This window comes from Numida meleagris, chromosome 5, assembly GCF_002078875.1.
Source record: "Numida meleagris isolate 19003 breed g44 Domestic line chromosome 5, NumMel1.0, whole genome shotgun sequence".
Lineage (NCBI taxonomy): Eukaryota > Metazoa > Chordata > Aves > Galliformes > Numididae > Numida > Numida meleagris.
The window spans coordinates 29,587,171-29,601,148 of NC_034413.1; the positions used below are offsets into that span (position 1 = coordinate 29,587,171).

At 41.0% G+C, this 13,978-nt stretch overlaps 1 protein-coding gene across 2 annotated transcripts in view; it reads left to right on the forward strand.

Moving 5' to 3' along the window:
- ARID5B (AT-rich interaction domain 5B) overlaps positions 1-13,978 on the forward strand; it is a 108,270-nt gene that overhangs the window by 68,735 nt on the left and 25,557 nt on the right. Inside the window, exons 4-6 of one of the 2 annotated variants that reach the window (XM_021398327.1) lie at positions 2,046-2,158; positions 8,407-8,611; positions 10,913-10,965. In XM_021398327.1, coding sequence (XP_021254002.1) covers positions 2,046-2,158; positions 8,407-8,611; positions 10,913-10,965 — 371 coding nt within the window. The remainder of the gene's footprint in view (positions 1-2,045; positions 2,159-8,406; positions 8,612-10,912; positions 10,966-13,978) is intronic. The other variant, XM_021398328.1, reaches the window with a different exon arrangement.

Here is a 13,978-nt window from a genome sequence, read left to right on the forward strand (position 1 = left end):
AAGAAAGAAAGAAAGAAAGAAAGAAAGAAAGGAAGAAAGAAAGGAAGAAAGAAAGGAAGAAAGAAAGAAAGAAAGAAAGAAAGAAAGAAAGAAAGAAAGAAAGAAAGAAAAAGAAGGAAAGAAAGGAAGGAAAGAAAGAAAGAAAGAAAGAAAGAAAGAAAGAAAGAAAGAAAGAAAGAAAGAAAGAAAGGAAGGAAGGAAGGAAGGAAGGAAGGAAGGAAGGAAGGAAGGAAGAAAGAAAGAAAGAGTAATCCTCATCCCCACACATTTGGCCTATGCTGTAGCACCTCTGTGCCGAGACTGGACTGTGTTGGGGCCCATTCAGCTGAAGGCGGGGCGCCACCGGTGTGTAAGCTGGCGTGTAGCACATGGAGGAAGCACGGCTGTCTTCTGATCACCCTGTGCAACATGGCATGAGCACCGGTACCATTGGCATGGTCTGGGCGCATGCAACACGTGGCAGCCTACACCCTGAGCCCCAGAGCTGGCACGGGGCCAGAGTGATGGCACAGAGGGGGCAAGGTGCAGCCCGGCGTGGCAGTGCTCGTGGGGACTGATAGAAATGGGGCAGATGTTTGTAGGCCGCAATGGGTAATCATTCCTTTATCTCTTTGTTTGATTCTGCATGCTAGCCTCAGATGACATTTTCCAAATTGCTTTCTGCAGTACTTTTCAGTAAGCAGAATGTGCTTGGCTGCGGATAGATGGAGATATTTCTGAAGGACGATAAAGGCATTTTTATACATACACAGATGGGAACTTGCACACGTCCGCATACCTACACTTACTGTGTGTTGGTGCTGGGGGAAGGAAGAGGATGAGTCTTTCGGACTTCTGGTGTTAAACCCACGGCTTCTGTTTTTCTCTGAGCAGATCGAATAGGACACTGTTATTCGAACTATAAAATCAAATTAGCACCCTTTATTGTGTTTGCAAACTAATTAAAATGCAAAATGTCCTGAAACCACTGACTTACTGTGTGACAAATGTAAGATTAGAAACAATTAGAAGGCACTCAAGAGGTTTGTGGTGTTTAGATTTCTGACATTGTTCTAATCATCCCTTTAAGTAATGAAAACAATGGTTACCTAGAAATTAAAGGTTTAAGGGAAATTATCTTCTTCAGTACAGTCATTAGTTAATGATTGTTTATCATTTTCAATGTTGCCAGAGTAGTTGGAGGCTGATTTTTAAATCTGAAAGCAGGCAGGACACGTAATAATGAGCAAACATCTGCTTCATCTCCTATTTCTATATGTGATCATAATTTATATCATAATATCGTTATTGAAAGATGAGTCTGTATTTTTTACGAAGATCCATTTCCCACAGCGTGGCCAGGATTTAGTCACTGTGTAATTTCAGAGCCATTTTATCTTAAGAATTGGACAAAACTGAAAGTGATTCATGTTAATTTATACGTGTGGTATGTAACCCTTATGAAACAATCAATCACTTATTTCAGTACTTGTCAACTTCTAGAGCTAGTTATGTTTTTTGATCCGTTTCAGGACTCGGGGGTAATTTTATTTTTTTTAAAACTTTTTTAGAAGAACTTTGACAAGCATGACAGAGTATATAAACATTTCTTGGAGCTGTAAGGAATTTCAATATTTCAGAACGTTCCCAAAAACAGATGTTTCCCAAAGCTGAAAGTAGTAGTTAGTACTCTTACTTGAAGATTAACAATAATAAATGCAGCAGCTCATTAATGCAAAGTTACCTATTAATATTCTACTTTGTTCTTTTTTGTACCATGGAGAAATATTTGTGCTTTCTCTCCGAGTCCTTCAGAGACCAGTGTTTGACTTTGTATTAATTAGTTATGTGAAAGTAGAATAGATTAGCCTTGGGGAATATGATATAGAAATGTATAGTGTGTCGAGATGTAACCCATGGGGGATGGGAATCTCATAATAAGCATTTACTGTAGACAGATGTGTACATTTCTGTGACTGATTGTGGTGGAATTATTTATGATGCTTTCAGCTGTTAAGAATCCAGTATAAGACAGTGTACTCAAATTGTTCTCCATTAATTTTCAGCACCAAATCTTAAAGGCAGACCACGCAAAAAGAAGCCTTGCCCACAGAGAAGAGATTCATTAAATGGCATTAAGGATTCCAACAATAATTCTGAAAGCAAAGCTGTTGCCAAGGTAAATCACTTAATAATATTCCTTTCATTACACTCTCCTTTTTTAGGTATGGCCCTGCTTTTGTTTCCCAGCATGTTGTTTCCAAATTAGAATGTAACTTACTTTCTCAGGGAGATAAATGTAGTTTTTTTCAACAGTTTTATTCTTCACTTTAAATATTGTCTGTGTTGGAAGTTACCAGTATCTATAATCACCTAACAACCTAATGCTATCAGCTTGTTGGTAGCTGGTAGTGTTTAAGCTTCTTGGCATCCACTGCTAGTTTTCACATTCTGTGACACACAAACATAGTTTGTGACAGTATCTTCAGATTAAAAATAAACCAGGGAGCTGCTCACCCTGTTACAATGCACTTCTAAATATAAATTTGAAGATAAACAGAGTATGAAACAAGAGCTGCTTAAATAATGGTTTCTAAGAAGCATGCACAAATGAGATTACCCTAATGTTAAGATCTTGACTTAAAAAAAAAAAAAAGAGAGAGAGATTGGCAGGGGGGAAGAAGAAGAAATTTAGTACAAATGCTAAAAAAAAAAAAGGACAAATTCTTTAATACTTCATGTTGAGCTGCATATTCATTCCAGGGTTTGTTTTAAAGAGTCTTCTTTATTTGCTGCAGTGCTTAGCCCATGCTGCAAGTAAAAATTGGATCCTTGCTTTTTGTTTATAGGCCTATCTCTTAGTTATTTGTGGGTTTGTGTCTTTTACTTAAAATTACTTAAAAATGGTGTTTCTGTAGTGTAATTTACGTCCTATTTTCTCTGTTGTATGTGCGGTTTTAAATAGGAATTTGATTTTCTCTTAAAATAAAAGCAGCAGAAATGGCTCCTTTCAAGATGATTTAATTTGAAACTGTAAGATGCTAAGATGGAAAATTACTTAGAGCAATACTTCTTGATTTTTATCTCTGTCAGAACTTTGTCGCTGTGATACTTTTGAGCCCTTGCTAACCGTATTTGCATAGCCTGAATGTTTCAACCAGCTCCTCCTGAGTCCATTGTTTCACTAAATTAGATGGATGTGTATCTGGAAAATGCTCCCATTGTTGTGACCATCTCTTTAGGAAATACAGTGAATCTATAGATCCATTTACGTTGGTATTGTTATAGGCAGCGAATGTCCTGGGAGATTAGGAGGTTAAAGAGGTCAAGTGGAAGTGTTCCGCTCTGGGTTTCTCATAGGAAGGCAAATTAAATTCCACCTCCTCCTTCTCCCTAGGAGTTCGGTTAAAATTGTGCCTTCTGCTGATGACGGTAAAAGAGGCTGAAGTTCATGATGAAGCTCTGCCCTTAAGTCACTGTTTCTCTTCTCTTTGTGCCCTATTGTGCTCAGTTGGAGCCTGTACTATCGTGTTAGACAGGCATGGTAAAAGGTGATGGAGCCTGGTGCGCTGAGTTGCAGGGTCCTGCCAGATGCTGTAGAGTTTGCCTGAATGTTTTTTGCTCTGTGGAAGAATGTGCAAAATCTATGGCGTGAAAATGTCTCAATTTGCCTTAATTCCTCCGCCCCCAGCCATTTCTCATGTTAAAATATTACTAGCAAAATGTAGCATGTGCTGTGTTGCCAAAGCACCCTGCTCTTTGGCACCTGATGTATAAGGTATTAGATAATTAAAAACAACAGCAACACTTCATACCAAATGATTTACCCTCTCTGTTTATATTTGGGTTCACCCTACTAGTCAAATGGGAGGGTATTTCAGATAAGAAATAATTCTGCCTATTTATCTAGTCATACTGTGCTCATCATTGTGCAGATATTAATAGCATTAATTATCTTGGCCAGCTTAATTTCATTATAAATAATAGACGTGCTCATGATATAATGTCCTTGCATGTAGTCACACTGACTTCACCCTGGCTCTTCACAGCAATCTGTGTTTCAGGGTAGTGGAAATAGTTCAGTAAGAGGGGGGCAGTGAATCAAAAATCCTCCAAAGCGCTGAACTTTGACAAACCCTGCTGTTGAGTTCCTGGGGACAGGGGAAGTGTTTGGGCAGGGGATGGAGACCCACCTACTGTCCTCTCCTTGTAGGAACACTGAGCTGTGAAGTCATCAAGCTCCATGTTACCTTCACCATCTGTTTTTCTTCTCTGGCCTTGCTCCACCTCTGATGAATGCTGACAGTGGGTCCATAAAAAGCAGAGCTGAAAACTGCTAGATTAAGTGGGACAGATCCACTTGTGCCAGTTGCCAAAGCGTTTTGGTGATGGTCCTGGCTTTGTTCTATCTAAAATCCCTTTTGACCAGAAGTTGTGCATTTCATCCTCAGCTGATGGCACCCGACATCTGACTGCAGCCTGACTTCAGCACGGTGGGTGGACAGCTCTGACGGAGACACAAGGACTGTAGGGTTTGGGCAGGGAAGGGGCAGAGGTGGCGTTGAGACTGACGCAAACCACATGGTTGAAATGAGTTGCTGCATTCTGTGTTCTCAGCTACCACTGACTTGAAAGCTTTATCCATTCGTACAATTTAGATTTCATGAGGCATGTTTACCTTGAGACATGAGCAAATTGTTTCGTAGGCTTTTACTGTTAACTTGGTACAGAAGAGCATTTGGCTGGGTGGGAGGAGCGCTAAGTAAAGGTGGCTTGTTGGATGTAGAGCCACAGGGGGACAGACCAGCAGTCCGGAGCTTCCAGTGCTGCCAGAAAGTGGCATGATCATGTGCCACCTCTTGCTTGAGATCTGGTCTGTGGGTACTGCATCCTCCCTCTGCCTGCTGGGGAGGATCCTGGGGAGCTCCAGCCTGCTGGGACACCTGCTGAGGCAGGCCTGGCTTTGCTGGAGGGCACCTGGAGACTGTCATACTGCCCATGTCAGCACCGCTGGACTGGCTGCTGTGACCTGCAGGCCCCAGCGTGACCCTCGCTGTACCTGCAAACATTTCTTACTTGATGCTCCCAACGGGCCTTCCGAAAGTGTGTAAAAGCACACTGGAAGGCCTTTTAAAACTGGCTGATACGGCCATTTCAAATAGCTGAAAGGATTAACTTGTTACACATGGAAATTGTCCCCAAATGAATCTGTTCATTACATCTCCTAGTGCAAATGCTAAAGTAAATCTCTCACTTCATTTATATGGCAAGATCTGGGAAATTAGTTTAAAAGTTTCCAGGATTTGCTTTTCCTGTGGCCACAGGTGGCCTGGCATGCTCTCAGACCTGAAGATTTATTCTGAGAGCCTCAGACTTTATCTGATTGAAGCTCTAAAATACAGCTCTGTAGTGGTCTGCTGTGTGTGTGACCTCTGGCAGGAGAAAACAAACCCCTGCTGCACCCATGATGCTCACTGGCTGCCTGATCCTGGCTTGTACGCCTCTGCCTGAGCCCACAGGCAGGTGTGGCCAGATGTTTCCAGAGCCCACCACAGCACACCCCAGCCTCTGTGCTGCAGCTCTGGACTGCCTTACAGGGCCTTAGCCCTTGACTTCGTTCTGGTTGTGTTACGCACACCGAAGCTGCAGCAAAACAGCTTCACCTCCTTTGGAAATGGAGCTCCCTCTTTACAAGTTCATTCTGCTTTCTCACTGGACCAGAAAAGAGAGCAAAGTCAAGCAAAATGCCATGTTTGGTACCACAGCTTTGCCTTTTAGAAAGATTCAGAATTGCATTTGGAGAGAGGGAGTCGGTTTCTGGTCCCTGGTGCAAATCTAGCAGAGCTCTGACTGTAGTGCATTTATGCTGGATTTACACTGGTGCTATCCAGAATGGTATTTGGCCCTTTTGTTTCTGATTAATCGCAGGTCACGGCTTTCATTTGTATCTCCTGTCACCTGGGGGAAGTGCCAGAAACAAGGCTTTGCCTCCAGCATCTGCAGGTGAAGCATTTCAGTTTCATCAAAGCTCCCCTGAACCTGGCACTGCTTGGAGGCCTTTCCGTGCATTTTGGCACCTTTGAGGTCCACAGGCGCTTTGACCTCTCTTCTCTGTGTGCTGGAAAGAAGGACATTATGTGTAGTAGCATGGAGTTTCTCACTCCCAATGGCTTTTTTTATATGGTACTTTTCTTTGTTTCCTTTTGTCTCTTTGGGAGTAACATCCCTTACCATTAGTTTGCTTTCAGAGAAGTGAGCTTTCATTTGATTTAGCATTTGTGCCCAGGCTGTCTTTGCAAGCCTAGCTGAACTGTCTGGTTTCAAAAATTAAAACACATTCTAAAAGGTGGAGATTGACAGGCAGACAGACAAACTAACTGACTGACTTTACCAAGCAAGTGAGCTTCAAAACTTGAGAAATTGTTCTCAGTTCCAGTGAATTTATTTCAAGTGTTAGCTTGCACATATTTTCAGCTCAAATTTAAAATCCTATATTTAATGAAATTATGGGCTTGCACTGGAAGTGTTAACCCAGTCTTTGGTGTAGCACTGAAAATTCTGACAATGTAATCTAAACTTTATATGGGAAGCTATTAAACAGTTTTGCAAGGAGCCAAAGTAAAGAAGTCAAGGGATTACAGCTCTGAACTGAAAAGTGGAGTGATGAAATCCAAAGTTCAGTTAGTAGAAAAAATTCCCCTTAACTGCATTGAGTTTTGGATGAAACCCAGACTCTTTACTGAAGTTCAGTCAGTGAGCATATCTGTTACGAAAAGGCAAAGCATGGTGTCTTGTGCCATAGGAAGACAATATCTCTTTGTAACGTTCAACCAGAGAATATTGAGCAATACAGGAAACATACTTCAGGAGTAAGGGATGAAGAAAAACCCTGCAGGAAGTCCACTTTCCAGTACCTGGTGCATTTCCTGGGCAGAGCAAGCCTGTACCCTGCAGTGTCCTGCAGGGAGAGTTTTCAGCAGCAATCAAGTATCTCAGAAAAGTGCTACCACTTCTCCCTTCTAGTGTTGCCTTGCCCGTTGTCTGAGGAAAGCTGTGGAAACAGCTGACCCTAAAGCAGTGATTTTTGCAGAGTTAATATCGGAGGATATTAACTCTAATATAGTATCTATATTGAGATAAAATAAGTGTATCATGGTTGTTCCAATGGTATGTTTGTTGTTTGGTCATAGCTCTTACCTTGTCAAAATGTCAAGAAGTGTCCACAAAGCATCTGGTTGGAAGCGGGAAGAAGGAGGGACAGTATTTTGCTTGACCATAACTCCCCTCCTGCTCTTCAGGGAGATGTGCTGCTCCCTCTGCTCTCCTCCCAAGATACCCAGTGCTGGCTCTTGGTGCTCGCTCTGGAGCACAAAGGACATGTCTTGGTTCAGGTGTGGAGCTGCAGAAGGCTCTTCATGGGACTTGCAAGCAGTGACAGGACAGTGCAAATCCAGAAGACAGCCTGTTAGCACTTCCATTACCTTGCAGTACGCAGCTTCTCACTGGACACGCATTGATCCCACCTGGGATCATCAGTTTGCAAGGTTCTGCTCTTTTGGTTTTGCTTCATGTAAATTATGGGAGCACTCAAATTGTAATTTGGTTGATTCAGTGTGAGGATTATCTCCAAGGTAAACTGCAAGATAAGCCAGTCTTGCTGGATGTTTGTTCCTAGGTTTGAATACTGATGAGAGGTTAAAGTGGTTGCAGTGTGTTGTCTTCCTGTCTGGCACGTCTGCTGGGAAGGCCGGTAGGGGCTGTGGGACTTGCATGCACTAGGGCTGTGGGTGCCTCCCAGGACAGGCTTCTGTTACCAGTCTTCCTTCTGCCCAACACCTGGGTCTGTGCATAACTTCCAGCAGATGCTCAAGCCCTTTTGACTAAAGTCTATGCTACAGCAGAACCTCCGCTCGTGTGCACTGAGGGTTCTGCCTGGGTAAGGCCTGCCAAGGTCTGCGTCTAGTTTGGTGGGCCAAAGGAGAGAAAAATGAGTCTTTTCCAAGCGGCTGCTGAGCGTTCCTGGAAGGGGCCGAGCACCCTCAACTCCAGGGGTTGTCTGCGGGAGTTGACAATGCTCAGTGTCAGTCCTGGAACAAAGGTTATTGTTAGACTTGCTAATGGCAAGTGTATGTGAGAGATGGGAGCTGTCTGTGACATAGCAATGTATAGTCATAAAAATGCAGATCTGGAGAGCATTACCAATGGGTTATAATGATTTAAAGATGTGGCTATTTAAAAATGTTGTGACTAAGATTCAGAACAAGACATTTAGCTCTAAAAATAGCTTCCTTTGTTTCCCCTCAAACACAGTTGCATGGTTTGGCCTCCTTTTTTTTCAGCAATCCATTCTGCTAGGAGAGGGTATTTGTTCCGTAAGTGAAAATTAAAGGTTACCCAGAGCTGATATGACATCTTTTTTTTTCCCAGGTAAAATGTGAGGCTAAGTCAGCTTTGCCCAAACCCAAGAGTAACAACAGCAACTGTAAAAAAGGCTCAAGTGAGGATAAATCAAAGATTGCCGTAGGTGAAGAATGCAGAGCTGATGAGCAGGCTTTCCTTGTGGCACTTTATAAATATATGAAAGAAAGGAAAACACCAATTGAACGAATACCCTATTTAGGTTTTAAGCAGAGTAAGTATCCTTTTTCTCACTTTCTTGTTGACATTTTAGAACGGTTTGGCTTCTCTGGAGAAAGCATTTGCACACAGAGCCTGTTTTAAAGCCTTACGGATGGGGGGACTGTGTTTATATCTACACATTTTCCAGTCCAGGCATTTTACTGTTGTATGCCTAGATTTGCATCTCTTCCTTCTTGGGGCAGTTGCTGCCGGATATTTATAGGTTTAAATCCGCTGATTATGACTAGAAATAGGCATGTTGAAAACTCTCTAGTTTTCTGTTTTGTAAATCTGCAGCGTCTGTAATGCCTTTCTTCTGAGTTAATAACATGACGTATGTTTATTGTGCCCAGATGTTCTTTATGAAAGGACAAATATTAAAGGAAGACATTTAAAGGTGGTCAAGAAAGGCACAAAAGGGATCAGATTTTTCAGCCCAGAAATGTGTTTATAGTTAATAAATTACTGACTTTGGAGAATATAAAACCAGACTGTATCTGTTTAATACAGAATGCAATGTTTAAAATTGCTTTGGCATGTACAGTTTGTAGTGCCACAATCTGTAAAGCAATTGTAGGTGGAGAAGATGCAGTTGTAACTAAATTCTACATAAATATTGCAGTGCAGTGTAGAGTTTCCAACAAAAACTGTAGAAGGGGATATTTTTTTCTCCTTATCTATAGGCTGATTGATACTTTTTTTCCTTAAAGGGAGGACTCCACAGATTGAAATATTATTTACTCTAATTTATCTGGCAGATTAAAACCATGTGTTATATTGATGAAGAATGTCAAACCTGTGTGTTTTACATAACAATTTACATACCTAATAGCAATTGGCACTGATTGCAACAGGCCTCCAGCAGCCATTATAAACTTATATAACTCCGAATGATTACAATGTTTGTCTGAAAACTGGCTGCTTGAAATGGAAGTAAAATTAATGTACTATGAACAGCTTCGTTGCATTATGCATTGATTCAGATTAAATCAAGGCCTAAGCAAAGCTCTTGATAGTTTTGAAGCAATACAAGGTTCAATGAGGCTTTCAGAACATTTTGTGTTGAAGAGAGGATTCTTTTTTCCCCCCGTTTTATTCTGTGCTCCCTCACACATGAGGACAGGGTGGGCTTGAAAGACAAGCTCAAGTATTATTTCTAAAATTCCCCATACAAGGTAGGGCCCTCTCCTACCATTTAGCTGAAATACACTGAAAGTTGCCTGTCATTCATTATAAATTTGGGGCCTGATCCAGTAAATACTTAAATGCCAAGAGTAAGTACGCTGAGAAGAGCAGAAATGTTTGCAGGACAGGGCTCTGTATTTGTCCAGCAAGACTTGTGCAAACATTGCCAATATAAATAGGTTAGTGGGAATGAGCAGTGTGTACACTGCATCAGAGCATCCCCCCATGGAGGAGGAGATCCTGTCCGCTGTGTTCTGAAGCATTATTGCTGAGTCTGGCCTGAAGTGCAAGCAGTGTGTCTTTTGGGAGCCACTGCTTCCTGGAGGAACAGTGCACTGACTTTACATAAAGCTGTGACATCAGTTTTTCTGCTGTTAATTAGCATAAAACAAAAAGAACAAAATAAAATAAGGCCAGTATGAGAAGCAAATGAGAGGGAAGAAATTATGCAGGAAGCAACACACATCTCCCAGCATGCCTTTTGAAGGAGTTACCTCTGCTCCATCCACCCCACAGCCATGTGCAAGGCATGACCACCCTTACCATAATTATTATGGTAATTTTCATTTATGCTCCCCCCTGGTTCATTTACACAGGATCCGTTAGAACGCAGCTTATTGCTTATTGATTATGGAGGCCATTATCTGAGCTGCAGTAAATATTGGATATTGTAGTTTAATCAGTAGCCTTTCTCTGTGAGCTAGTATGTGGCTCATGCTTACTTGCTAATGAAATCAGAATTAAACAAATAATTAAAAGCAACATTCTTCCCAATGAGTAATTTTTTTATCAAAGTTATGGAAACATGCTACAGTCTCATTGTACTGTGCTTCTTATCAGCAAAGTCAAATGAGCCCATTACCTTTGTCTCAGTGTATTTTTCCAGTCCTGTTAAGGAATCTAAGTATGTTCTCGTATATGTAATTAAATATATATATATATATATAGTACAGGCTAATATTTACTTTTCAGATCATGTAAATATCTCTTTGGAAAATGTTTCAGAGGTGCTTTTTCAGGGGCTGTGAGCTTTTTTTTTCTACTTTTTAAAGAACTGTTTAATTTACATTTCTTTGAAATATGTTGGTTAATGCAATGCTTATCTAAATACTTATTGTCCCTCTAACAGTTAACCTTTGGACTATGTTTCAAGCTGCTCAAAAACTGGGAGGATATGAAACAGTAAGTGTTTAAGTAACTTAAATGAAATAATTGTGCAATCTGACTTTTCCCTGTTAGAAAAAAAAAAAAAGATGTAAAAGCAAACAATCATTTGCTGCGTTTCAGGCTAGCTGTACACATTGTGGGTTTATTGGACCGTTTTTGGAAACAGTCCCAATTAGTTCCAGGTTTGGCAAAATTGTAAACTTGTCATAAAAACTACAAGTGGAAAACATATGTAACTCTTCCCTGTCAAGGAAATTAGTTGGGTCTGTAATTTTTTCCCATGTTGAGAAAGGGCTATTATTGTACAACAAGCCAAGATTGCATAAAAGAAATTTCACTTGGCAACATCCCTGACATCTGTTCATGTCTAATATGGGAAATGTATTAAAGGCTTTCAAAAGTAATCAGCATTGTCCATTAAGGAATAGTATGCTGCAGTATCTTCTCTTATTCCAAGTGTAAAAGAACTTTATTAGACAAGGGTCAGTACCACATAAACAGGAAGTTATCAAAGTAATTCAGAAAAGTCTCTGACACTTTTTATCAGCTAACCATATCTGACAAGAGCAGTTTATTTTTAGCTCACAGGAAAATTTGAAGGCCATGGATTTTACAGTATGTATTTTGAACCAATAAAATATTAGAGCAACAAACTTAGATTAAAATCTTGAAATGAGAAGAAAGAGCTGCATTAATATGGCACATAGAGATGACATCTGTAATAAAAACCAATTGACATAGGAAGATGTCGTCATTGGAAATATTTTCTTTGCACACAATGATCAGATTAAGTTGTTCAGTTCCTGCCGCAGTTGGATGAAAGAAATTATTTTTGCTTTGTTTACGGAGTAATCTGGGACATATCTGTGCTGTAGAGAACTGACAAGAAGAAATGCACTATCAGGAGACTGAAAGTCACTTGAACCAGAATACAGAACTCACTGGTTTCCTTCCCTACAATAAAGCATATTGTTCTGTAAATTAACAGCCCAAGTTTATTAGCATGGGTATAGCTGGGATTTTGTGAAACACAGAATCTGACATTCTCAACAAAAATATGTGCTTGATTTGGCTTCTGTTATTTCTGTATCTTTCATTAACCAGCACATACCATACTTATGTACAGGAGTGTGCGTAGGTGTGCTAAGGAGTATATATGCATGAATAGCTACCATAGATACATCGTTACAGAAATAGTGAGCCAACAATAATTGCTGTGAGTTGTAAAGCACAATGAAAGTGAGGGCTAAAATCTTGATCTCGATCCAGAGCCCAAGAGGAGGCTGGGAGGACGCTGAAAGGAGAATGAGGTGTTTGGAGCGCTCAGGAAGGCAGCAGCATTTCAGATCTGCTTGGAGAGACTGAGAACAGAAGGGCTGCCAAAGTGAGGGCTTGCTGGAGAATGCTGAGTTCTAGTGCCAGGATGAGAGAGGGCATGAGGATCTAGAGGTGGTGAAGAAGGTGAACCTCAGTGCCTGAGGGAGAAGGAACAGGAGGGTGAGTTTGTGAACAGGATGCCAGAGAGCCAGGTTTACCAACAACAGCAGACTCTGTGAGAGGAAACATGAGAGGATCAGAAGGGAAGGATTGCACACATGAGACTCATACAGGGTGACATCAGTCCATCCTTGCCTCAGAGCTCTTGTCCTTTCCTTGGTGACAGATGTTCCCAGTTGGTTAGGGTCATTTGCCACCTTTGATGAAAATAGCAATAAGAGCTCAAGCTGTCTGACATACCTGGGAGCCCAGCCTTGGATTGGGAGTGTTTCTGCTGAAGTGATGGGCTGTTTCTACAACTGTGAGTGGCTTCTGTGCCCTTTCTGTGAAAGAGCTGAAGTTGGGATTACCATGCTGATGTGATTTGAGTTGTACATGGAGGTTGTTTGATGTCATCCTTACATCTCACCCTCAGTATGGATGTGCCTTTGCTTTGTATTCCCTGAATGTCAGACCATTAGCTGTTGTGATACTTTGACATGTGCACACCCTTTTTTTTTTTTTAATTAATTTATAGATGGTTTATATCCATTGAGCTTGCCAAACTGCATTTGTCTGTATATATTTCGTTATGGTGAGCATCAGTGAGAGACTCTTGTGTTTGATTTGGGTTTCGTTTTTCAACAAGGCAGCAGATGACTGGGATGTTGTGGACCTCAGTCTTAGTTCCAGAATCTTAGGCAGGTCTGCATAGTCCCATATTTAAAATTGCAAGTGAGTGCTGTAATTCAGTAACAATGAGATTCCACCACTCACAGTACAATTGTGATTGTGACTCATTTGCACTATTTTTGATGAGAAGTTATGTGCAGAGCAAAGGCTTTCTTCAGTTTTAGGGTGACAGGAGCCTGCCCTGATTAGCATATTTATCTGTATGGACTGGACCCTGCCATCTGGCTTGGATGAGTCTGTTATAATGGTTTCATCAACTTCACCTTCTTTTTAAAGTTTTACATTTCTGGTTTGTGCGTTGAGCTTTTTCTCTTAGAAGTATGGTAAAGAAAAGGATACTTACAAGTAGGTATTTTTCTTCAGCATGCGACAGCTGCTTTCTGAGCTGTCAGTGAATTATAGACTGGTTAAAATCACATATTGGAACTTAGTGGTTAGGTAACAAGTTTTTTACAAGTGAGTGTAGAAATTTCCCTAGTTAAAGCAGTTTACATCCTCATGTTTGGCGAACAATGCTGTTTGGCCCGTTTTCAATTTCAGCTCCTGCCCTGTCCACCTCGTACATGCACAGATGCCTTTATAGGATTTAAAAAATGAGAATCAAGCAGAGGTTATGTGTGTTGTTTTTCAGCTTCTGCTCAAATTCACAGAACAATGTACAGCCTGTTATTTAAGGATCTAAAAGTGAATGAAACTTGCCAGAGTTTGCGTTTGAAGTGCAGAGGATAACTTTCTAAACTATCTGTCTGTCTTTCCTTAACTGTCATGTATGAGGTACCGGAATGGATCTGGTGGCAGAGGCTATTACCTGTACATACAGGATATTCAGTAGTGTCTAGTCATCGTTGTATGTCATATG